Here is a 27,691-nt window from a genome sequence, read left to right as displayed (position 1 = left end):
CTTCAGATAATGTATTAAATACTTCTATGTTATATAATGTTTGGTCAAAAACTTATCATTATTCAGAATTCCTATACACTTGTACCAAGGATATGTCGTAAGGGTTCTGCTTGAATGAACATACTAATGGAATTTAAGGTCTGGAATAACTTTCATAGTACCTTATTCAGTGTCTTAACTATATAGAAAGAAGCTAGCAAGGAGCATATGGTAACTGTAAACACTATCAGAAATCAGTTTTATAGGACTCCACAAATAAGTTTGATTAAAAACAATAAAGTTTTCTTGTGACGCCACGTTCCAAAAAAATGGAGAGAATTGTCAGTAGAGCAGATATTCCTTTTAAAAGCTTTACATGATGCAGGTGTGACATTCTGACCAATTGCTGCAGTTTGAAATGTCCCTCACACACTGACAAGTACAACATAGATCGTGAGACCAAGACAGGTAAATATGAAAATAGAAAAGGAAGGGACAGAACACCTAAACTCAATGATACTGATGTTAAATATCTTCTTCACTGAACTATCTGGACAAAACGGAAACTGTCACTGATTTCAAGCATGAGATAAACAACATTGTAGTAAAAGACAGAAACGTGTCCAGATCTACAATATCAAGAAGACTTAATAAGAATGAAATATTTGGTTATGCAGCAACTGAAAACTTTCACTTCGATCTCCAAGTATGAACTGAAATTTGCTAAAAAGTCCCAAACCAGGACTGTTGATGTTTGAAAAAGACTGTTATGAATAGATGATAAATGAAGCGTTACTTCTAAAGAAACTTTATAGTAACACATTAGAGACACTTCAAGTAAAATCCCAAAAAACACTTTGATTAAATATGTTACAAAATACCTGAAAGACTGTTTGCAGAAATTAAAGCAAAAGTGGGCTACACAAAATATTAACTGTTGGCTCAACTCAACACCTCCATTAAGTTTCTCTTGTTATAGTTATAAAGATGAATAAAATTTTTGATGTTAGATCTGTGATAAAGAATCATGCCCTTCAATTCATCATTTGAAATATACTTCTATATATCAGTTAAAAATACAGTCAGGAGCATTATAAAGTGCTTAAATTTATTATTCATTTCAAGTAGTTGTGTGAAGTTTATTTTCTTTTAAGTCCACAAATGATGTACTTTTTACTCAAAGAATTATGTGATTTCGTGTCATATACAAAGAAAATAACGTATAAGCTTATGTGAAGGTTCTTCCATTGTTCTTTGAAAGAAGACTGAAATCTAATTATTGACTTTGTCCTGACACTTTTGTACAATATTGTAAAGGAACACATTTTTATGAAAGGAAATTGCGTGCATATTTTTTGAAACACTAAAATTACTTCGTACTTCACACTGAGACCTTTGACCTTTGTTCCCCGGATGTGATGCGAGAAGGCTAGTGCCCAAATTCAGAGATTATAATATCAAGTTTCAACATATTTGTTACATTATTTAAAACAAATATTCAATTCTTAAATTATTTTAAAACATAGCACGATGTAACATAATGTTGTCCCATTTTATAGGTTTCTAAAATCTAAATATTTCTACATAAATGGTTGTCCCCTGCTTGTACAGCGATAAAATTAGAGGTTCGATTCCCATCGATAGACTCAGCAGAAGGGCAGATGTGGCTTTGGTATAAAAACACACACACAAACATAAATGGTTGAAAATAACGTGACGGTCACACACACACAAACACAAAACGTTTTCCACACTAAAACAAAAATATGTATAAGCTGGATCACAATTTGTTAATGTTTCATCTTTTAATTATTAAATTACGTAAAAGTTTGGTTTGGAAAACATTTAGTGACACCAGACGACTTCTGACGCAACTAAACTGAAAACTTATTTTGGTTCAATTTCAACGTGCAAGAATGGAGGGAAGGCAGCTATTCATAACCACCCACCACCAACTATTGGGCTACTCTTTCACCAACGAATAGTGGATTTGACTGTCACATAATAACACTCTTCCACGGCTGGAGGAGCGAGCATATATGACGTGACTGGAATTCTAACCAGCGACTCTCACATCACGAGTCGAGCGCTCTAACCACCAGACCGTGACGGTCCTTTTCGTACATCATGATAAGATCCGTGATAGTAATATACACAATAATATATTCATTTGGTGAAACACATACACAATATCTACTAATTCTTTTATTGTGTCTTGTTAAGATAAAGATTTAAATATATACGTTTCCAAACTTTATATACCTATTGTATACATAAAGAAAACAATAACACGATGTAATAATCAACAAATTATCTAAACAGTTTTTATAACAGTAATGTTATACATCATTACATGTGAACCAGGATATTTAAAACAACAAGAATAGTACACCATATATATTTGGTATATATATATACAAGACATCAGGGATAATTACATTAAGATAGAAAATTGTCGAAAACACGTACTGTATCATACACCAAAGCTACTCACCTTGAACTAAATTTTTCAAAGAAACATAATATCAGTATGATCTCTACTGTATGACTTTACACACAAAAAGGACACATAACTACTTTTAATCTGTTAAAATACTTCAACTAAAATGTATGAAGGACTGTTGTTTGCTTGACAATCAATCAGTATAACACCAAGGAAGAGATATTAATTGGTAGTGATAAACACCAAGAGCCAGTGATAAACAGGAACCACTTGATCTTAGACCCTCTCTACAAAAAAAAACATAAAGCAGTTGAATTACTAAATACATTAGATAGAGTTTATCATTATGATTTGTTAAACAGATTAATCTTGTAAGATCTAGAAAGTAAAATAAACAAAGATTACCCAACCATAAGTGGACAGGGATATAGAATATATGGATAACTAGTGACATTAAGGGTAAATAAATAAGAATTTGTAAAACCAGAAAGCGATAAGTCTATCTTCAAATGTATAAAGATGAAATACTAGAAGAAATATCCATTTTGTGACTGTTACAAAAGAAGTGATACAATATTGTTTAATTAATATAAGGACTTTCCAAATACAAAGAAAAAGATTTGGACTGTAGCAAAATAGGAGTGTTCAAAGTTTTACAATCATAAATGAGAAATTTTTTAAAGCAGAATGACGTTTGATACTCAGGATACATTTGTCTTTATGAAGCCAAAATCTGCAAAATTATCAATATTTATGTATAAATAGTGACGGATTTCCAATCAATATTCCAGGCATTTGTTATATAAGCCAAATCGGATATTGGTTCAATTTCTTATATAAACCACACCAGGCATTGGTTTAACTTATTGCATAAACAACATCAGACACTCGTTATGCAGACTACTTCGGATATTGGTTTGATTTCTCATATAAGCCATGTCGGAAATTGGTTCAATTTGTTATACAAACCACGTCAGGCGTTGTTCAACTTGTTATATAAACCACATCAGGCGTTGGTTCAACTTATTATACAAACAACATTGGTTCAACTTATTATACAAGCTACACAAGACATTATTTCAACTTGTTATATAAATCATGTCATGTGTTGGTTCAACTTGTTATATAAATCATGTCATGTGTTGGTTCAACTTGTTAAATAAACCAGGTGAGGCATTAGTTCAACTAGTTATATAAACCAAGCCGTGTATTGGTTCAACTTGTTATGTAAAAAAACATCAGACATTGGTCTAAGATTTTCCATAAACCACGTCAGACAATGGTTCAACTTGTTATATACTATTCAAAAAAAGAAACGCAAAAGGCAAAATTTGAGACAAATTGTTAACAAGTTTATTCCGGGTAGTTCTGTATGACATGTGTGAAACTTCACACATTCACTGGTGAACATCCAAAGTCTGCAAAGGCGAAGTCCACGCTCACTAGTTGAAGTTTAACGTCACTCAACGTTAATAACGAGTATGACCCCCGTGAGCATCAATAACTGCTTGGCATCTCCTGCCCATGGAAGCGATGAGATGACGAATCACATCCTGTGGATGGCTGTGCAAAGCTGCTGCAAGCTGAGGTGGAGTCTGCGGTTGAGGTTGTCGCCGTCGCAGACGTCGGTCCAACTCGTCCCAAAGATGTTCGATGGGGTTTAAATCTGGTAATCTGGAGAGCCAGGGAAGAACGTTGATGTTGTGGTGTCTCAAGAAGACAGTGGTGATCGGGCTGTGTGAGGACGGTCGTTGTCATGTTGAAAAACGTCGTTGACGTTCACCATGATGGTTGCCTAAGAATCTCGTCGACGTATCGTTGAGCCGTAAGATTCCCTCGAATGTACAAGAGATCTGTTCTGGCACTGTAGGTTATGGCAGCCCACATCATGACGCTGCCACCACCAAATCTGTCAACGTCCAGCGCACAGTTTGCTGCAAAACGTTCACCTCGGCGACGGTAAACACGGGTCCTTCCATCCTGCTGCGAAGCATAAAACGTGATTCATCGCTGAACCAAACATGCCTCCATCGTCGATGAGGCCATACCCGATGTGCCCGAGTCCACTGCAGCCGTGCTTGACGATGTTGCTGGGTGAGGATGACGCCTCTGACTGGACGTCGAGGTCGGATTCCTGCATCTCGTAGACGGTTGCGTACGGTCTGATGGAAATCCTACGCAGCCCTGGTATGGTTGAGGCAGTAGACGTCGCAGTGGTGGTCCTATCCCAAAGGTGACGTAACCGGATGTAGCGATCTTGTGCGGGCGTGGTCACACGAGGTCTGCCAGATCGTGGACGGTCACGAGTTGATCCATGTTGTTGGTGACGATTCCATAGCCTTGTGATGGTGCTTGGGTGGACATTCACAGCTCTGGCAACATCTGATCGAGATTCGCCTGCTTCCATGTGACCAATGGCCTTGTTGCGTTGTGCTTCAGTCAGTCTTAGCGTAACTGTATTGCGTGTCGGTGGCTTAACACTGAGGTATGGAAACCGAGAACCCGTCACTTTTATAGGGATTTTGCACATGTTGCACATGCAGAACATGCAGATCTCTCAAACAAATTTATTGAACACGAATGCGTTTTGGCAAAAAATCCGATGTTTTCCTCCGTTTTCAAAGTGTACAACTTTTATTGTCATTTTGGTCTGACAATCAGTGCCTTAATACGTGTAACATCACATACTCTGAGCTTGTAACGTTATTACATATATTTCTCTTTAAAATAAAAAAAAAAAACATATCCCTTTTGCTTTTCTTGTTTTGAATAGTATATAAACCATGTCAGACATTGGTTCAACATGTTATATAAACTATGCCAGGCATTGTTTCAACTTGTTATATAAACTTCATCAGACAATGGTTGAAATTATTATATAAACCACCTCTAACCTTGGTTCAGCTTATTATACAAACAACACCAAACGTTGATTAAACTTATACAAACTACATAAGACTTTGGTTTAACTTGGTACATTAACCATACCGTGCATTGGTTGAACTTGGTATATAAACTACACTACGAATTTATTCAAATCTTTATATCAGCTCTATCGGATATTGGTTCAAATTCTTATATAAAACACACCAGAACTGGTTCCACCTATAAAACAAACTACATAAGACACTGGCTCAACCTAAAAATCAACGTCTAAGCTTGTCATCTAATAAAACATCAAAACAATTAAATTATGTAACTGTAACCGTCACACTTTTAGTACGTTATACTTTAAATTAATAATTAAAAACAAACAAATATTATTTTCTAGGTATCAGTGAAATTACTTTAATGTGTACAACTGTGAAATTATGTTTTCACTTAAAAACTTATAAAATTGTAAATATTCATTTAACACCAAGAACGAAATAGTGTCTTAGGGCTGCTTATTCATGGCCTAACAGCTTACCAGTGTAATAAACCTGAGATGTTAATGTCTCGCATCATGAACGATACATCAGGAACTAGTGATAAACATTTAATTTTCCGTTTTATACAAGGAATGCGCAAAATCATATTTTCAAAAAGCCAAAAAAGTCAACTTTTTAACTCTAGGAACTATGGTTAGACCATACAGACTCTAAGTATTTAATTTTAATGAATCAAAGTATTACTTAAGAAAAACTATTATTCTATTCAAACATTTATTTTACTGTATAGTAATACAAATAAATATAAATACTATAAAAATACTTTAACTAATCAGGTTTTTTAAGAAAAATATATCTTTGATGGGTCATTCTATTGGTCAGTTTGTGTTTTAATGCACAATGAGACGATTTCATATTATCTGTAACTGACGAACTGAAAAGTGTATCGTCCGAAACAACTGTGTAAGTTTCCCAACCTAGAACCATCTGGCTGTTTTATCGCGTGTGAGAAAAAATACAAGGTTAACAGGATTGTTTCAAACTCTTGTAACATAAATGCTTCGGTCTGAATATCCTATTCCCGCAACTGGTGTGTTGTATTTAAAAAAACAGTTATTATCATTTTCTCTTCTACTTTCACGGTGAATAAATTCACCAAAGAAAACAATGCTGATTCATCATTCTTGTGTTTTGCTTCCCCTCGTTTTCCTCGTGTTATACTGTGGTTGTTTTGACACATATTTATGACTTATTTACCAACGCTGTCAAAAACACCGCCTCCCTTTGTGGGCTTGACAGGAAATGATAAAACTACACAGTTTCAACCTTGTTGTGTAAAACAAAACCTTGACCCTGACCGGTTACAAGAAGAGGGAGAGTGAAACAGATTACTATACTTTTAACCACCGTCTTGTGTAAAGTTGGGTTTTTGTGATATTAAAAGTGTTTTCTCCAGAAACCACCGGGTCCGCCCTTACTTCTTCTATCCTCCCTTTGTGTTAGGTATTTTATTTAAAATATCTTCTCGAATCACACCGCGTGTTCCAAGTCGTAAGTGAGGTCGTATTAAATCATGATAAAGTATGTTTAATTAATACAGTGTTTCAGCAATGATTATTAACAAAATTTGTAAAAATTAAAAATTGTTTCTTGCAAATTCTTGTTTTAATTTTGTTAAACCGGCATAATAAAGGTAATTGCTAAAGATATATATCAGTCTTTTAGACAAGCCTATATCCTTCATTTTCAAATATATTACTGTGTCTCAACAATATTTACGAATTTATGAAAACAATAAGAGATGAGAAATAAAAGTGAGCTTTACAATGGACTGTCTGAACTTCGTCTGCTGACTTTAGGGTTACGTAAATTAGCGTAATTCACATGTAAAACATTACGACACTTCACACTAACCCAAAATTAAAATAAATATTACAAAGACATGTTGAATAAAACAATAAACATTGATTATTAATAGTTATTAACCGGTATAGAACATAATTTATATTTTCAAATGGAGCTATGTAAACATTACACTTTAATAATTTTCAATGGATATTGAATGTAATTCAATATTTCTAAAATGGAATATATCAGAGTTCAGTTTGATAATCAACGAGTATCTTACGTAATTTCGTCTTTAATTTGGTGTTACTTAAATGTTCATTATTTATAATTAATAATTCAACATCTAAAATAATATTTTATTTTTAACTAGGGTTACATACATTTTTGTTATAGATAATTGATGAAACGTATCTAATGATTTTTTAAAAATATATTATAGTGTTAATATCTGTTTTCAGTACAAGTTGGGTGAGTGAAAACATTTATTTATTTACTTTCATGGCTTTGAACTTATGAAACTTTAAAAATGATATAATAAGTGTAATCATTTTGCTATTCAAAGCAAAAGCTAAAATCATATTTTAATGATGTATGAATAACATTTCATTAGCCATTCACAAAAAATAGAAAAAAAAACGTTTTTTTGTTTTGGAAGTAAACAAATACGAATAAATTAACGATACTAAAACTACACTAGTTTTCTGTATCAAGTTTTATCCTGAGTGTTTTAAAACAAACAAATGATATGAGATAATGTTATTAACAGACAGTTTGTTTGTTTGACTTTCGCGCAAAACTGTACGAGGGCTATATGTGCTCGCCGTTCTGATGTAGCAGTGTAAGGGACTAGAGGGAAGGCCACTCACCCCTAACTCTTGGTTTACTTCTCTTTTACCAACGAATAGTGGGATGAATTGACCATCACATTATAATGCCTCCACGGCTGAAAGGGCGGGAACGTTTGGTGTGAAGGGGAATCGAAACCGAGATCCTTGGATTACGAGTCGCACGTCTTAACCCACCTGGCTGGCGTCCTGTATTTATTTTTAATGTTACAGTTAAATATAAGTCTGGATAGTAGTAAATATTAAGTATTTTCTTATTCTACAAAACTGTCTTGTGAGTGTAAAAATCAAATACATAGCCATGCTAAAAATTAGCCATTTATTAATACTACTATAAATAATAATACAGCATTTTCATTTTGTTTTTTAACAAGTTCTTTAGACAATTGATGAAATTCGGACAGTATTTAATAAACGCAGTACGCTGACATAGAAACTCATTGCAAGGTTAGTCTATAGAAATTATTCTTAAATTCAGTATGATGTAAATTATCACAGATTTCGTTTGTTATTAAGTAAAAAGTTGCACAAAGGCCTAACTGTGCTCAGTCCACCGAGGGTTTCAAAACGCAAGTTTTAATGTTATAATCCATCATATTTAAAGCTGAGCCATCGGCAGAACCATTCATATAATCTTAATTTAAACAATAAAAATACACATTATTTAATTCAAACCGTCAGTAATTATTGTTTCTGTCAATTTTAAACCGTCGATTATTACCAATTGTGTTAAAACTCTAAAAAAAACCTTGAACTGTATCAGAATTTTGAGTGTTTTTCGAATGAATAAATATTGTAATAAATAAATTTCTGTGAAAGTGTGCACGTATGCAATAATGTAAAACTGATGATCACAGAGATGTTATTTCAACATAACCAGTTTCTTTACTTTTGTAATACATAAAGAGAAACAAAAGCGTCACTTTATGATGATTAATGTAATTCAGAATAACGAAATCAATTTTAAAATTTTATCCTAAAAAGCATTCTATTTGTACCTCAAGTATTTCTGAGAAACTTCACGACAGCATTTTGCCTGACAAAGTAAAGTTTAAACTTTCCAAATTTTTTTGTTCATTTATTGGACTTACTTGATAACCATTCTTAAAACTATTTCTAATAATTTATTAACTATACTATCTGCACCGTATTCAATGTGAATGCTGTCATCTTTACTTTCCGGCGCTCAGTCACATGTCGAGTATAAAGTATTTTGGTTGGTTGGAACCTTTCCCACTACAGAACTTCACAAGATCGTATATGCTTTAACAGTTATTTATTATTAAAATCCAGTTGTTATTATTTTTTTCATATTACATTTGCACTATGTTAATTTTGACATGTAATTTTGTTTCATTAAATAACAATAGAACCAAGTACTGAAACGGAGGGAAAAAGTATATTAAATATTGATGAGCACTTATGGTTCAGGGATAAGTGTGTGGTCTCATAACACAGCGGGCAGAATACAGAGAGTTGATCATGTACCTTCAGACTTAACAACAAATAAACAAATTAAACAAAATTTTCTCAGAATATATACCGAATTTCTACATTAGTTTATTTATTATTTTATAATTATATTATTTGTTCTTTAAGTTTTAGTCTATTCTTCCAATAAAGAGTTAAAATTAAAGTTATTTTGTTTCAAATTAAAGGTATTTGGATTTCACTTTCTAGTTTGTCAACAAAGTCGAGCTGTCTAAAGATATCATTATATTAACTTCCATATTACTAATATTATTTTCTGTTCCTTCCCACTTTCAGGTTTTTCATGGTTGCCACAACGGTTCAATGTAAAGTATGTACTGTCCACCGGGTACAGTGTTCAACCAGCAGATCCTGACGTGCGATTATTAAAATTATGTAGACTGTATGTCTTCTCCTTTCTTCTTTCACAAGTACAAAGAACTTGGAAAAGTACATTTTCAAAATCCATATACAAATAATCCAATAATTTATCCATCCCAACCACAACAATCTAACTATCCAGTTCCACCAAAACGCCCTGACTATCCAGTACCATCAAAATAACCTGACTACCAATTACCGCCAGACCAGCCGAAGTATCCAACCCTCGCGGAAACAATCAGGCTATCAAACCGTGACAAAACACACGGGCTGTCCATTCCAACAAGACCACTGAGCCATCCCAGTCCCTTTAGGACATCGAGCTGCCTATCCTTTTAAATACATTTATCAAGGCGAATGTTTAGTAAAAGTGGACATAACACAAAACGTAAATATTATTATGACGTCAGCGGGGCCAAGAGGCTACAAGGTTTCCAGCTACTGCTGTAACGCCTCAAGATTTTTGTACTTTATGAAGTAATTTTTGTTTTATTTCATGTATGTTTACTCCTTCTTACGTTGTTAAAATGTTAGGATTATCTAAACTTATTTGGGTGAAATGTTATTATGGGTGTATTTTCAAACAAGGTGTCAATAACTTTGTAGTTTTGGAACATCGAAATTTTCAACCTAAGTGTCCTGTAGCCGTAATACCTATAGAATAGGGCCTGGCATGGCCTAGCGCGTTAAGGCGTGCGCTTCGCAATCTGAGGGTCGCGGGTTCGCGCCCGAGTCGCGCCAAAGCATGCTCGCCCTCCCAGCCGTGAGGGCGTTATAATGTGACGGTCAATCCCACTATTCGTTGGTAAAAGAGTAGCCCAAGAGTTGGCGGTGGGTGGTGATGACTAGCTGCCTTCCCTCTAGTCTTACACTGCTAAATTAGGGACGGCTAGCACAGATAGCCCTCGAATAGCTTTGTGCGAAATTCCAAAACAGTACAATACAAACCCTATAGAATAATGTGACGTTTGAGAGTGACGTCATTTATCAAAACACGGAGATTTCAATTTTGATATTGTAATGTAAAATTTTATATAAGTTATTTTCATGTGTTAATATGACAATGTATTTGTCTCCTTTATTTGAAAACCAACATAAAGAAAAAATTTAAACGTTTTCCAGATATGTCCAAATTACTTTGCGAGTAAATGGTTTATTTTGTCCCCTTGTAGCACAGCTGTATGTCTACGGACTGTTATGTGTCATACTGTATCCTGGACGAGTCTCCGATTTATTATATTACGTACGTTACTTATTATTATTTCAAATAACCGGAAATTTGAATTTAGAAGTTAATTAAATGATATTATGTATTAAACTTATGATATTTGCCAACAATATTGATACATACAATTTTATTGTTTTAATACAAATATACTTTATTACATACAAAATAAAATTTATAACAACGGTTATTACGAATATTTGCCCCCCAGTGGCTCAGCGGTATGTCTGCAGACTTACAACGCTAAAATCCGGGTATCGATACCCGTGGTGGACAGAGCACAGATAGCCCATTGTATAGCTTTGTGCTTAATTCTATAAATGTTCCTGGGTCAATTCTGTATTTTCCGATTAATAGGCGTTAATCACAATTATGACTTCCGATGCTCACAGAACAATAACTGTAGCTGTCCTATAATAACCTTTGTCCATTACTGATTCTTGGTTAACTGCTTTTATACAAACACCGAGTTCTTGAAGTTTCAACAATGTTCTAGCGCGTTTTCGTAAAAGGAACAGTGGTGATTCTTACACTCAAGAATTTTCTACAGATTTCGAGAACAGGCGAAGCTTGCGTAATATAATCCACATGCAAAAAAAATGCGCTGAAACAAGCGTATATATTAAAATACATCTATCACATCAAATCTGCTCCAGGACTTACAACACTAGAAACCGGTATCGATATCCGTGATGGTTAGAACACAGATATCCCACTATGTGATTAATTAAAAACAAACAAAAAAATCAGTTTAACCTCATCTCGCTGGACGACATAAGTAAGCAAAAAATAAAATTTCAGCAGATGTAACTGTTCTAGCCAAGAACGTCCCACATCTTTACCACCTCTTACTGTCTGCAGCCAGATGCGAAAAGATGGTTGCTCACAAGGGAAAAAACAAGTAAAATCAACAAGAAGTACATGCGTGTTCTCGTATAGCAGAACAGCATCAAGCTGCCTCATGTGTCTACAGAAGAGAATCGAACTCCTGATTTTGCCATTGCAAATTCACCGTTTCACGGGGAGACAAAAGCAGAAAGGAATAATACAATACTTTACATCAATGGGGAACACTATTATCTGCTCAGTTTTCATTTATTTTTTCTTAATCATGTGAGGCCTTTTATAAATGTCAGGCAAGATTATAGAAACTTCAGCTGAAACAACAATACTGTCATTTACATACACATAGTACATTGTTGATTCTTACTTTCTAGAATCTTCGACTTCTTTAGTGAATATGTGGGACTTTCGCCATACGACTTTAACACAGTATAAATTAGATGTTTTTATAAATGCAATACATGGCCAAAGGTATGTGGACACCCTTTCGAATTAGTCGTTCAGCTATTTCAGTCACATCCATTGCTAACAAATGAATAAAATCAAGCATACAACCATACAATCTCTATAGACAAACATTTGCAGTAGAATAGGTCGTACCGAAGAGCTCAGTGACTTTCAACGAGGCACAATCATAGAATGCCACCATTCCAACAAGTCCGTATGTCAAATTTCTGCACTACTAGAGCTGCTACGATCAAATATAATGCTATTATTGTGAAATGGAAACGTGAAGGAGCAACAACAGCTCAGCCACGAAGCGGTAGGCCACTCAAGTTCACAGAATTGGAAAGCTGAAGTGCATAAAAATCGTCTGTCCATAGTTGCAACACTCAGTACTGAGTTCCAAAGTGCCTCTTAAAGCAACATAAGCGCAAAAACTGTTCGTCGGGCGCTTCATGAAATGGGTTTCCGTGATCGAACAGCGGCAACAAAGCCTAAGATCACAGTGCGCAATGCCAAGCGTCGGCTGGAGTGGTGTAAAATACACCGTTATTGGACTCTGGAGCAATGGAAATGCTTTCTCTGAAGTGATGAATCACGCTTCACTATCTGGCATTCTGACGGACGAATCTTGGTTTGGCAAATACTTGGAGAAGACTATCGGCCTGAATGCATAGTGCCAGCTATAAAGTTTTGTAGAGGAGAAATAACGGTCTGGGACTGTTTTTCATGGTTTGGGCTCTTTAGTTCCAATGAAGGGAAACTTTAATTCTACAGCATACATTAATATTCTAGAGAATTGTGTGCTTCCATCTTTGTGGCAACAGTTTGGGGAAGGCCCCTTTTTGTTTCAACATGACAGTGCCACCGTGGTTTGTCGAGGTTGGTAAGAACTTCACTGGTCTGCACAGAGCCTTGATCTCAACCCCATCGAACACCATTGGGATGAATCGGAATGCAGACTGCGAGCCGGGCCTTCTCGACCGACATCAGTGCTTAAACTCACTATGCTCATGTGACTGAATAAGAGCGAATCCCCGCAGCCTTGTTCCAAAATATAGTGAAGATCCTTTCCAGAAGAGGGGAATCTGGTATAGTAGTAAAGGGGAGACTAACTCTATGTGAATGTCCATGATTTTGGAATGAGATGTTCAACAAGTGTGATGGTCAGGTGTTCACATACTTTTGACCATGTTGTGTGTATACTTAACAATCATCGATATTGAAATAAATATATAATAGAAAATCCATCACATACAACAGACAAGGTATTCCTCATGGGACCTCTAACATGTCAGCAACAATATATCCCACATTGGATACAGGTCATGTTAGCTAGACGCAATAATTATGGCTTCCCATACAGGATCCTAAACATGCAACCAACAGAGAAAGTATCCCATATTGGAACCCAGGGCATTTTAGCAGCATACAAAGAAGGTATTCTATATAAAATCAAAGGACTTTGAAACATACGAGGAGTAACTTACTTGAACTTACCACACACGTATCTTAGCATGCCCACTCTTCGTATTTATGGAAAATAATCTGTTATTGTTCTTTCTACAAATTAATATAACAGTGTTATTTTCTTAAGGTTTGCAATCAAATACTACTCTGTCAGTAAATATACTCTTTCTTAGCTACTAAGAGTAAGAGAAAGTCTCACGTAAGGATGACTATAAACATGTAATACAATTTAAAGCAAACACACCACTATTATTAATATCCTCCTATTACTCCTATAGATACCCTCTGAAAGAATGGTGTTGTTTCCACAAAGAAAAACAATTAGGTCACCTAATGGCGTTTGAGCGAGGTACGAACATGGCGTCCTTGGATTCTGAAGGGTACTAGAAACATAAATTGTGATACCATATTCGGGATAAACGACACTTAAAACCTACTCGTAGATCTACATCATGTCTGGTTGACCTACTGGGGTCGTCTACGTGCTCCATGACACTCTCCAGCTGCATAGATAAGGACGCCACGTACAAAAATTGTTAGTGCAGGTTCTAGACCTGTTCCCCACACAGTAAAAGCAATAAGCTTTTAGACTAAAAATGTTAAAATTAGGGGTTTGATTCTATCTGTGACCAGAAGACAAGTATTTCACTGTGTAGTATTGCGGTTAAAAGATTATCAAAAAGAAACAAGTTTGTATGTTTGTTTTTGAATTTCACGCAAAATCACACAAGAGCTATCTGTGTTGGACGTCCCTAATTTTGCAGTGTATGGCTGGAGGGAAGGTATCTAGTCATCACTACCCACCACCAACTCTTGAGCTACTCTTTTACCAACGAATAGTGGGATGGACCGTCACTTTATAATGCCCCCACGCTGAAACAGCGATCATATTTGGTGCGACGGGGATTAGAAACCGCGACCCTCAGATTACGAGTCGAACGTATTAACAGAACCGGCCATGCCGGGTCGTAGAAAAAACCAAAACAAAACAACAAGAACAAAAACTTAACCACCAAGTCTGGAACTGCAAGCGAAAAGTTATACGTAATATTGCTGCTATGTAGTGACAGCCAAATAAGACAGTTTCTGAAATATTTTAACAAAGCCACGAAAAATAGGTTATATTGTTCAACTTTTTTACTTTGGTTCTGAATTGTTTTACGTTTTAAGACACTGGTTTATATTTTATGATCTAGTTTCCTTGCAGGGGTGTTGATTTACAAAGAATGAAAGGAGAAATAAACTAACTGCTTACAGAAAACCCATAAAAACATATAACGGGCCATTCTTAGATAGAAACAGAGATAAATCTTCATTTGAGCTATTTTCCTTGCTCTACAACAACAGAATGCTTGTTTATTTTTAAGCAGAAATTTGCTGATGTGGCTCTCTGCACTGTTATCACCCTAGAAATCGATTCCCGAATGTTAGTGTTATAACCTTTCAGGCTTATCGCTTAGCCACCATTAACATGGTCATAAAACTATTGAAATAAATATTTGTTAAAAGTGCAATTCATTGTATTCTAAATGGAAGAAAGATTAACTTTTAATATTTTAACATTTGGAATAACGAAATTGCTGAACGTAGAGGGCAGCAGAATATGTATAGCACACTGTAATTAGTCTTATGATCACAGATTTGATTTGTAAAACGAAAGAAGGTATGTGTGGTTGTTTATATTTTCCATCGCTTCCCATGGACGAAAATTTTTTATATGAATATAAATTTAAAGTAATTTCATTTTCAAATGCGTTTTATTTCTGAAGTACTTCAAAACTACTTGATAATTCATATCCACAAATTCTACATTTTACTTTAAGAAGTTTTAAGAGCGAATTATAACGTAACGTACACGTTTCTTTATTTTAACCTGTTCAGTGCCGTAGACGAGATAACTCGTCCAAGCCGATGGGTAACACAGTGCCACGGACGAGTTAATTCGTTCTCACTAATATCTAACTTCAACGCTAGATGTCAGCACCATACATGCATTTGACCAACTTACAAATTGTTTCACTTTCGATCAAAATGGCCTAACGGAAACAGTTACAAAATGAAAAAGGATTAGAGTTGTATTGTAGCAGCTGAAATACTTGGCAGTCAACAGGTTAATATCGAAAATAATATTCCAGTATATGAATCGTAACGAAATTAAATAACAATAAACTAGTGCTTGAATATTCTAGAAACTAGTCTTACAACCTTTTCTTATATCTATATTTAATATATGTATAAATGTCTTTTATTGTGTACATTTGAAACTCAAAATATTTCTGTTTGTTTGTTGCTTGCTTTTTGTTTCTCCGCTGCGTTTTATACGCAAGTCACACTTCTCACACTCGAACGTGCGCAAAAACACAATTTTAAATTAATATACACGTCTGTCGTCTGCTACCCGAACAGGTAATTTATTACCGTTAACGTATATACAGCATGAATAATTTCTATGAAGAGTTGTCAGTTTTTGTAAGTTTTAGTTAACATTTAATTACAAACCTATTTATTTACAGAAGACTATCTATACGTTTAACTCATGTAGAAAAAAAAATATACGCAGAATTAGAATGTCGTGAGGAAAAATGAAAGCAATAGGCCTAATGTATGAAATAAAATCATGTTATCTACCACAAAATACATTATTTAAAAATAAAAAGGTTTACACTATCACACTTATTATATAAAATGAGATTAAAATCAAGTGTATTAAATTTACATTAAAGCAAATTGAACATAATATTAAATACATGTTTACGTTTAAAATTTTAATATGCGTGGAAGGATGACGGAGAATGGAAGAAACAGAAGTAGGCTCATCCTGTTCTCCAGAACGGGTACTCACATGCGTGCAACATAATCTAAAGATTTCCCATAAGGGCCTATTTATCCTAGCCAGTTAAAAAACCAAAAAACATTATTCATAAGAAAGCCCTGATTTAAAACAGTTTCGTAGTTTACTTTCAAAAATCAAACCTAAAGTTTTGTTTTCATAAGTTCACAAAAAATATTTTTCTACCTTTCGAAATAAGGAACAGGCAAACAGAGAGAGTAATTGTTGTTTTTCTCTAAAAGCTGGGTAACACCGAGTAACACAACTGGTTTTTGTATAAATCTATTACGTGTGTAATTTATTTTCCTTATTCTTCCTATATAACTACTATGTAATTTCCAGTAACATAGGGGTATTTCAACGGACTAACAACCCTTGTTGTGAACTAATGTATTTTTTTCTACTTTATTTTCCTCTGGATGGTTAGATACGGGAAGTTAATTGTTGTTTTGATATATTATAAAGTGAAATATTGCACTTTGTTTGTAGTGTGTTTCATACATGAATATCAGAAAGTGATTACAGTAACACATTCATAAAAACATATTAAATTTACATTAAAGGAAACTGAACATAATATGAAATACATATTTACGTTTAAAATTTTAATATTGGTGGAAGAATGACGGGGAATGGGAGAAACAGAAGTAGGCTTATCCTGTTCACAAGAACGGGTACTAACACGTGTACCAGATTATCTAAATATTCTCCATAAGGGCCTATTTATTCTTGCTAGTGAAGAAACACCGAAAACACTATTCATAAGAAAGCCCTGATTTAAAACAGGTTCGTACTTTACTTTCAAAAATCAAACCTAAAGTTTTGTTTTCATAAGTTCACAAAAAATATTTTTCTACCTTTCGAAATATGGAACGGGCAAACAGAGAGAGTAAGCGTTGTTGTTTTTCTCTAAAAGCTGGGTAACACTGAGTAACACAACTAGTTTTTGTATAAATCTATTATGTATGTAAATTATTTTCCTTATTCTTCCTATATAACTACTATGTAATTTCCAGTAACATAGGGGTATTTCTACGGACTTATAACCCTAGAAAATGGGTTTCGATATCCGTGATGGCCAGAAATCAGACAGCCTTTTCTGCTTAATTAGAAAGAAATACTACAATGTGTACTGATTACAAACTGTATATACACACAGTCCTCTCTTGTTTGTTTAAATAAATATATGTGTTTGTGTTTTATATTTTCTTTATTTCTCTATAGGACTATTAGATATTAGTTTCGTTACCGAGCATTGGTTTTCCACACCAAACCTAGTGTCGCTAAAGAACCATCTTGAGCTGAGTCCAGTGCTATTATTCCAGCATTGTTAACCTGAAGAAAAAAACAAAACATTTTCGATGTTCCTACTTTCCTCTTATATTTCTATTAATCTGAATCATTTCGATTCAAGAATAAAAGGCGTGTAAAATGTTAACTGTATTACGGAATTTTAGACATTTTGGTTTCTAGAGCTTTGGCAGTTGTTAGGGTTAAGACCGAAACTTCTGATGCTGATTGAGTTTGTTACTAGACAACACGCACTGTGATGATCTCTTCATTTGAGGTAATTTCTCTTTTCTTTCTACCTCTTACTTTTAGTGAGTACAGATTGTGATTATATGTAAAGATCTAGTTAATAATTTCCGTGATCTGTGACCACATCGATTGTTAAGAATCTCTGATCGTTCTGTGTCACTTCAGTTAAAGAGCAGTGATTTACAAGTACCAATGAATTTTAGGGAAGACTACATTACAGAATGTGTCCCAGATAAGTAAAATACAAAAAGGGTTTCATCTTTCCAAAGAACATTTTTTGTTTAGTATTTAACTGTATTGTTAAAGCTTGAGAAGTCTTGAGAATACTAGTGGCTATTCTAGAACGATTTGTAATTTACTCGGACGTAAATTGACTTCACAATCCGTTCAATAGCTGATTAAAGGCTGAAATACAAAAGAAAGTGAACATTTCAACATAGGAAACAGGAATAAAAATACTATGTTGTGTGTATCACAGTAAACTGTCGAAAAAAAAACTTAAATTATTTCAAATATTTATTTTGAAGCTAGATATAAACTACGATTATTAAAAATATCCCTAGACAAACGACTATATTATTGAGTGGTCAACTCCTTCCACGCATTACAAATCTGCAACTCTTCGTTTTTGTTTTTTTATTTTTTCATATGTAAACATCAACATCAACAGAATTTTCTATTTTGTTTCTTAATTAAATGTTAAAATAAGTCAGACTTTCTCATTAGTTTCTACATCCTTGGAACAAAAGTTCCAATTTATATGAACATATTGTACTTCGATGAAAAACTAATATGGCGTCATTTATAAAATACTACATTTACAATACTTGTTATTTAAACATTTCCTACCTGTCCACATTTAAAGTGCATACTGAAGTGATTTACACATTTTGATAAAAAGTTTAGAAAAACTACCTTTACACTCCAAATATCTCTATAGATTTTTATAAATTAAACAATTTTTCGCCTATGTGGCTTCATCAGGTTTAATATGTTCAAATATTAAACTTTGGATAAAATGAATATAAATATATATCTGGAGTGTAAACATAGTTTTTTTCTAATTTTTTTATTTGAACATTTCTTATGTATTAAATACTTCTATGTTACATCGTATTGTGTCTAAATTGAGTTTTTGTATTAAATAAGTCTATGTTATATTATGTTTGGTCAAACCTTTAGATTATAAGGTGAAACTGCTTCACACTCTTCAGCAGATTTTGTCAAATTTTCTTGGTTCCTTCCAGTCAAAGCTAGCTTCGCTCCCAGGCGTGAAAACAACACAGCAGTGGCTCTACCTATCCCTGAACTAGCACCTAAATATTTAACTATCCACTTGAGTATCTTAATTTGTAGAAGAAGAAATAGTTTATAGCTTTAAACAAACACGTAAAGAATGAACACTTAGTTCATCAATATTAATATGAATGTTGTTTATTTTAATTTATTGTATTAAATATTTATTGTATTACTAGTGTACAGCCCGTGACAAACGACGAGGTAGGTAAAACCACCCCAACCCCACAGTTAACCTTAACCTTACATTTCATATCTTGCTGAAATATATACATTTTGTGAAATAAACCTTGACCAATAACGAATTAGTAAAGTGTAATCGAGGCAGTCAAACATTAGTAAATTCACATGTGATCCAATCAGAATTAAGATCATTTATGAAATGAATTCGTAACGTTTTCATTGATAATTATTAGTAAAGATAAGTAAAATTAACTATTTTTAATACTTATAAAATATCCAGTGTGTTTTGTTAAAAGTAAAACATTGATTTATGCAAAAATATATTATTTTCCATTTAGCGAAAGTCTGAAGCGAAAGTCGTATTTTTCTTAAGATGTATGAAAATTCGTAAGACTACATTCAAACAATGGTTCTTATGTTATGTTGCTTAGCAAGAAAAGTATAACCTAATATTATCGTTAGTCTATGTACTGTAAGTATAAAGTGAAACGTATAAACAACAAAACTGGAAAAATAAGTCTTGATTTCTTAATTCAGAATTTCTGTTGATAAGAGAGATTTATTTTAAATAAATATTTTGTGATATAACAAAAATTAGTTTAATTCAGAAACGATTTAAGTTTAAAATTGAATTGATATACTTACTTTCATGTTAAATTTTATTCAGTTATCTCTAGGCTACGTGATCCCACGCTACATCTTCACTGTAAGCTTAATATACCAACACTCACTATACTTATAAGGTTTCACGAGCGCTTGCACCTACGTCACTAAAATCATAAAAAGCGAACAATATTCGAACTATTCTATCTGAATAAATGCATTTTACTTTTTATGAATCCTTTTGTTTCAATAAATCATGCAAGAAATGATATTAAACACACACACACACTGGTTTTTGTATGAGCTAAATGACAAACAATAAAGTTGTTTATTTCTAAAATCAGCTGCAACATTAGCTAATCTGTAGTTATTAAAATGTAGGGAAACATTCGTTTCTTATATAATACAATTTAATAAAGTAAACTGATGAGGCACTGTATATAGTAAAAATACATTAGTATAGAGGTGCCCGGGTTGTTTCCCAGGAACACGTTTAATCAAACTAAAACTGTCCAAATGTAGCGTTTTCATAAACCATACGTATATACCAGTTACCATTTTATCATAACGACAATTTAAATTTATATTTCCAGTTACAAATGTTTGTGTACAAAATGTGTAACGTTTAGATATTGTTTGTTATACATGAAGGGAAATATTTTTTTTACAGTATTTCACAAATACAACAATGTGAAATAAAAACATATTTAATTGGTTTATTATAAAATAGTTTTAATTGTCTGATAATGGATACAGAAATATGTATCAGATCTACAGTTAGAATGGTAACGGTAAGAAGACATACAACATGTTTTAATTATATAATATTAGATACCTCTGATTATCGCCACCTTCTGGTAAAGTTTCTTATCTGTAGGATCAGAGGTTGCCATCCTATATGTTTATACAAGTAATCTGGAAACAAACAGCAACATACAATTTTATTCTCAAACCACAACAACGTATGGCTCCATGTTAAAAATGTTAATTTGAGAAAACAATACAACAACAAAATCACCACACAGCTTCAATTATATTGCGTTAAATATAAGTAACCTTCAAACAATAACACAAGTCTAATGCCTATAGCGAGAGACAAAAACACAATAAACAAATTATATATTCTTACATAAATATAATATTTTTATGAGAAATACTAAGCTTTACCGAATTTTTCTTTTAAATACATTTATATATCACATAACTTCATGCAGAATAACGGACTTACCAGGAATTAGTAGACTTCAGACAGTTTGTAGATCTCTTCCCCCTTTCCAGTCAGACAAACTGCTGGTTGCTGATTCGTTAATCAGGCAATCTTCTAGTTACTAATTGGTTGGTTAGGTTCATCTTACAATGTTTGTATTTTTTTGTAACTTTCCGTTCTATCTACAACATTCACAAACCACGTGACTAATAAAAGATGACTTTAAACTTTTTAATAATGCAATGTAAAGTGTACAATAGTTATAATTACAACGTTTTTACCAGATTAACCTGGCACCATGAAATACTGTAGGTGGTTATCTGATGATCGAAATAACACGAAAAACTGGCGGATGGATCCATCAGAATTCAATAATAAATAATTTTTAAGTTTCACGTAACACGGAACTTCCTTTAATTATTTAACTGTTTTCATATAAATTATTAATGGTTCAATAATGTGATTTCACCTAAATCTGTAAATTAATATTTCTTTTTCATCAGTGCAAACTAATCAGGTGTCGATAGTTTGTAAGTTACACCACCAGGATATGATGTACCTTCACCTAAAGTGAACATGGGCATGATTCTGCCCTAAGAGATCGACATGCAAGAATTAATTGAAAAACGTTCAATAACTCTACACAGTCTGTGGTAACATATGTCTGTTTTATGGTCTACCAATAAAGTTAGCCTTTTGTAATCACGTGATTTGTTCCCTGTTGTAGAATAACAGTACATATATCAACCTGCAAAAATTAACTAAAACATTTCAAACAATCTTACACAGTCAGTGGTTGCTGCACATAGTAGGCTTTCTTGTTAAATACATCTAACAGCAAAGCTAGGTTATAATAATAACATGCAACTTTAGTTTAACAAATAAACAACTTATACAGGAAGCGGGCTATGATTCTATGAAAATTATATATTAAATATTATATATTAAATATTACATAAAAATACTACATTATGCTCTCAGAGTAATATATTTATTGCAATTGTGCTTTTTTAAATACGGGATTTCTAAAATAATACAAAAATAATTCTAATCGCATACACTGAAATTTACAGGTCAAGTTGTTTTAGGACTCACATTAATTAGGCCTTTATCAATCTATGTACATTTTTGCGCTTGTTTAACTAGAGCTAAACTTTATCGTATGTAATACTACCAATAAATAAATTGTTTATGTTATTTTAACGCTGAAAGACATTCTTTTTCGAAAATTAATAAACTTTTAACATGTTGTTCTTCCAAATGTATATGAAAATCTGTGTACGTGTTTTATGATAGCTTAACTGGGGCTAAACATTATCGTACGTGGTACTAGTGATAAATAAATTGATTATGTTATTCTAAAACTGAAAGATAGACTTTTAAGAAACTTTGATAAGCTTTCAACATGTTGTTCCATCAAATATCTATCACAATTAAACTTACATCTACCCTTTGCGTACGTGCATGCATATTTTCAATTCAGATACAAACTGAGTATTATTATGATAGATTATTTAACTTAAACAAAAATATTTAATTACGTTAAATATCCTTTGAAAATTATTGATAACGAACCTTTAAATAATTATATTTATAAATAAACGTTCTTATGTATAGATAGGTGATGTTCATGTCACTATTTAAAAAAAACATTAAATCATATACTCTTAAATAACAATGCATTAGTGAGAGATCTTGAAAGCGAACCAACAGTTCAGGCATGACCAAGTGGTTAATGCGTTCGCGTCGTAATCGGATAGTTGCAGGTTCGAGCCTCCGCCTTACTAAACATGATCGTCCAGTTGGCGTTACGATGTGATGGTCAATCTGATAATTCGATGATAAAAATGAAAGACCAGAAGTTGGTAGTGTGGCGATGAATAGCTGCTTTCCCTCTAGTCTTGCACTGTAAATTAGGGACAGTCAGCACAGATGGCTCTCGTATTGGTTTGCGCGGAATCATTGAAAACAGACGAATGAACAAGCGATCCACAAGTCACAGTTTGTACCTGTATATAGATGCTGAAGATCCAACAGCCTACGATAGTCAGTATGGCATTATCCACTATGATAATAACGGTGTGTTAAGAAATAACAGTAATTATGATTTTCTAACGTAATCGTTGTGTATCTAAATGTTTTAGATGAACTTATGTGACTTTTATTGGCAGGTAAGTCATATGGCAACAGTAACTGTCTGTCAGAGGAAAGGTCGATTTGTTATGAGACTACTTCTAAAAATAATACTAGATCTCTCAATGTATACATTTAATATTGAGTTATCCAACTTAACATTTTACAATAGATGTCTATCAATAATTATTATTAATTGATATTCATATGTTCGTGTACTCAAAATGTAATTGTAATTCCTTATTCTCTTTGTTTAGGGTTAGTTTGCTCGTTATTTTTTAAAGTATCAATGGTCATTAAAAATCGTAGGGCAGGGAAGGGATCTAATCCTGTATATAATGGGTAAGAGTCACGATGAGGGTTACATAACATATATTACAACAAAACTATCAGAAGTCTACAGAAAATGAATTTAACTTACTGAGATTGAATAAAAATCGTTTTAATAACAAGAACCTTTAGAAACATAATACATATGTATTACGTTTGCAGAATAAGTTGTTACTCAGATATTGCATATGTACATTAATATACCAACAAAAACAAATAATACTATTGTCTATCGGATGTACTTTACTTCCCAGAACTTCAAATATAGTCGGCATTTTCAGCTTCATATGAACGTACCTTAACAATATATACAAACATATACTGATTTACATATTTACTTAGTGTCTAGACCAGGTGATCCGCAAGACCGACAGATGTACAATGTGCAATTAATGTAGTATCAATGTGTATCAATATGTAGTATCACATCAATGTAGGTACAGTAGTACACTGTATCAATGTAATTAGTGCATCTTGTCGAGATAACTCGTCGTTCACATCTGAAACCAGCAACCTTCGCTAACGTTAGGGAAGAACTGCGCGCGCACATTTGCAGTCGAGCAGTCCAGTTATGACGACGACCTACGTCATTTAATTGAAACATTTAATGTAGCCAATACTATCCGGCGTGACGCTCTGCTTGTTTACTTCTTGTGTATCAGCTTTATTGTATATTTGAATTTACCTCGAGCTCGCTTAACTAGGAGAGGTACAATAGGAAGGAAGGAACGAACGAGAGCGCGAGGTGGCAGATTACCAAATAAGGTCATCAGTGTTAATCGAAGGTCGGGACTCAGACGTGCGCACGTGACGTCTATGCGAAGTCCGATGGCTCTCTCGAGGACGAGTGCTATCTCGATTTTATGAACTTAGAGAAGAACTAATGTATTTCTTTACAAGCAACAATATTGAATATGTGAAATTTCTGAGTGACGAAAGTTGGTGTTTAAAATTGGCCTACCTATCTGACATCTTCCAGCACCTGAATAATTTGAATATGAGTATGCAAGGGAAAAAGGAGAACATTCTAACTTTGGTAGATAAAATCAATGCGTTCAAAAGGAAATTGATTATTTGGAAAAAGCATGCTTCGCGAGGCAATTGTGAAATGTTTCCCACTTTAGTTCAAAGAACAAATTTAATTGACATTTTGCCATTGATAATTAACCATCTGGAATCTTTAATTAAAGGATTGGATAAATATTTCCCTTCAATATCGCTTGAAGAGTATGATTGGATTAGAAATCCATTTGTTGAATCTTTGAACGTGGATTTCAGTTTGACCGACGAGGAAGAGTTGGCAGGTATTTCAAATGACCGGACACTTAGAATGAAGCACACTGAACTTGATCTGGACTCATTTTGGATTTTAACTGCAAAAGAATATCCATCAATCTCGAATAAGGCTCTGCGCATTCTCCTGCAGTTTTCTACATCATACCTGTGTGAAATAGGATTTTCCACCATGACGAACATTAAAAGTAAGAAAAGAAATAAATTACTAGCACTTGAAGAAGAGATGCGTGTATGTCTTTCTAAAACCAGGCCAAACTATCCAGTTCTGTTCAAAAATCACCAAGGACAAATTTCACATTAATTTGTAATTCTCTTGAATAAACAAATTTAGATAATACTGTATTGTGTTTTTGTGTATATAAACCGTTTTTTATTTCATTGAAAAAATCTTATATATATATATTCATGTACAAGGGGATCCGCAAGAAAAAATGAGCTCCTCGGGGGATCCGCGCCTGCAAAAAGGTTGAAAAGCACTGGTCTAGACTGTTGGTGTTCGATAAGATTTGTTTTTAAAGTAAAAATACCACTTTCACACCATACACATGATAAATACAATTACAACCGAATAAACAAATAGTGATTCGTATATTTAATTAATAAAATAAATCTTTATTTAGACTTTAAACATTAATTGGAAGTGTTAGTTATGTCTTGTGTTTATTAAATATCACTGTATGATTTACCTGATTTATTAAAGAATCTATATAATGTTTATTGAAGCATGTTGCGGCTTTTTTAAATGTTTCAAGTATTGAACAATTATTAGTATTCAGGAGAAATGTGACTTACATTAAAAAATATAAAAAATGATTGTATAATGGAGGTTTCCTAAGAAGAGAGACATGTTGAAAAATGTTCTGTTTATTCTCTTCACGATCAACGCTCTCAAGGTCATAATAAAAGTTACGAAAGCTTTGTCAGAGAGACCGATCGTTTCTTTGTTTTGGAATTTCGCGTAAGATTATTTATAATAATTCTAGTTGTAAACATCCACCAAAAGTACAGTAATAAGTCTACTAGTTTACAACGCTGAAATCAAGAGTTCGATTTTCGTCGGTGTGCTATAAATAAAACACATTGACTCTAGTTGACAAAACACTGTGTTACTTCAGATCCTTTATAATCAATTCCTAATTAAATATCACTTGCCAATTAAAATATTGAACTTAAAAACCCACCTTATACACTAAAATATTCAACCTAAAAAAACAGCCTTGCTACTAAAATGTTAAACCTGAATTTGACAAGCAGAACCAATAGAATTGATCGTTCCTGGTTATGTATGCCTCAAGACCCGAAAGCCCTTTTAGATTTAAAAACCAAATTACCTGCCAAGTTATTTGAGTTAGTGGAGTGGTTATACTCCAATAGCTGTAACCCGAAACTTCTTTTCATCCTAGAAAAAAGGCATTGTTTCAATTATTGGTTTTCTAATAATTTCAAAACGTTATATTGTTAAGATATGGAGTAAAATTGTTAAATTATTATTAAATTGTCATATGTTTGGGAAAGTATCATTATTGGTTCAGAATATTTTGTAGTTACAGATTAGTGTTTAATAAAATATAAAAATAAAGTACAATCTTCGATATTCGTCTATTTAGAAATATTTTTTACAGTTGTAAATCAAGAAGCTTTTCAAACAATATTCATAATCTATTTTTACCTTGTGTTTTTGTTGTTGTCTTGAATTAAGCACAAAGCTACACAATGGGCTATCTGTGCTCTGCCCATTACGGGTATCGAAACCCGATTTTTAGCGTTGTAAGTACGCACACATACCGCTGAGCCACTGGGGGGCACTACGGATTTATAACTCTAAAATCAGAGTTTCGATTCATTTCGGTGGACTCAGCAGATAGCCCGATGTGGCTTTGCTGTAAGAAAACACACAAACACCTTCTTGTTACCAACGTAACGCATTACTGTTAAAGCTAATAATAAATGATATCGCTTTGTAGCATTTAGCAATAATCTTTGTAGATGTAATGAACGCTGAAGTGACTTTCACATTTTGTGTTCGAAGCACAAAAAGTTTAATAGTATAACTTGACTATAATTACATCTGTTTGGAAAGGTCGTGTTTCTGTTCTTGTTAGAAAATACCCCATTTATACAAATACAACCCACATTGTGTTGCTATAGTTAAATGAAATACACAGGTGTATTTTGTTCAAGAAAAAAATACATAAAGAAAAAGGTGAAATAAAGATCTATAAAAGTTTAACCTTTATATACAACAGACACCTGCAAGTGAACCAAGATATTTATACAACATGAACAGTATACTATAAATATTTCATATATATATAAGGCATCAGGGCTAATTACGTTAAGACAGAAAATTGTGAAAAACACATACTGTAACATGTAACCTACTCACTTTGAACTAGATTTTCCAAACAAACATAATATCAGTATGATCTCTCCTGCATCATTTCACACACAAAGAT

At 33.3% G+C, this 27,691-nt stretch overlaps 2 protein-coding genes across 3 annotated transcripts; one reads left to right on the top strand and one right to left on the bottom strand.

Moving 5' to 3' along the window:
* Positions 1 to 2,172: 2,172 nt before the first annotated feature.
* On the bottom strand, positions 2,173 to 21,720 carry LOC143257270 (putative oxidoreductase Lin0452). Of its 2 annotated transcripts, none has more exons than XM_076515708.1 (4): positions 21,498 to 21,714; positions 21,105 to 21,184; positions 19,364 to 19,503; positions 2,173 to 2,709 (listed from the first exon to the last, which is right to left on the bottom strand). In XM_076515708.1, the coding sequence occupies exons 2-4, from the start codon at positions 21,160 to 21,162 to the stop codon at positions 2,620 to 2,622; spliced, it is 288 nt and encodes a 95-aa protein (XP_076371823.1). In that variant the 5' UTR covers positions 21,163 to 21,184; positions 21,498 to 21,714; the 3' UTR covers positions 2,173 to 2,619. The 2 variants fall into 2 exon arrangements, with proteins under 2 accessions (XP_076371823.1, XP_076371824.1); XM_076515709.1 differs by lacking the exon at positions 2,173 to 2,709 and adding an exon at positions 17,467 to 17,983 and having other exon boundaries at positions 21,498 to 21,720.
* A 3,216-nt stretch (positions 21,721 to 24,936) lies between these two features.
* Positions 24,937 to 25,536, top strand: LOC143257873 (zinc finger BED domain-containing protein 5-like). The gene has a single exon (XM_076516900.1). The coding sequence runs from the start codon at positions 24,937 to 24,939 to the stop codon at positions 25,534 to 25,536; it is 600 nt and encodes a 199-aa protein (XP_076373015.1).
* The last annotated feature ends 2,155 nt before the right edge of the window (positions 25,537 to 27,691 follow it).

The sequence above is a fragment of the Tachypleus tridentatus genome, chromosome 7 (genome assembly GCF_004210375.1).
Source record: "Tachypleus tridentatus isolate NWPU-2018 chromosome 7, ASM421037v1, whole genome shotgun sequence".
Lineage (NCBI taxonomy): Eukaryota > Metazoa > Arthropoda > Merostomata > Xiphosura > Limulidae > Tachypleus > Tachypleus tridentatus.
The sequence above is the reverse complement of the archived record's forward strand: the minus strand, read 5'-3'. Positions and strand labels throughout refer to the sequence as shown.

Excerpts from the sequence above, each read along its gene's own strand:
- LOC143257270 (XM_076515709.1), bottom strand. The coding sequence starts at position 21,162 with ATGGCAACCTCTGATCCTACAGATAAGAAACTTTACCAGAAGGTGGCG. Across the intron at positions 19,504-21,104 it reads GAAGGTGGCGATAATCAGAG|GTGCTAGTTCAGGGATAGGT; the intron begins GTATCTAATATT and ends TTAAATATTTAG. Across the intron at positions 17,984-19,363 it reads TTTCACCTTATAATCTAAAG|GTTAACAATGCTGGAATAAT; the intron begins GTTTGACCAAAC and ends TTTTTTCTTCAG.
- LOC143257873 (XM_076516900.1), top strand. The coding sequence starts at position 24,937 with ATGAGTATGCAAGGGAAAAAGGAGAACATTCTAACTTTGGTAGATAAA.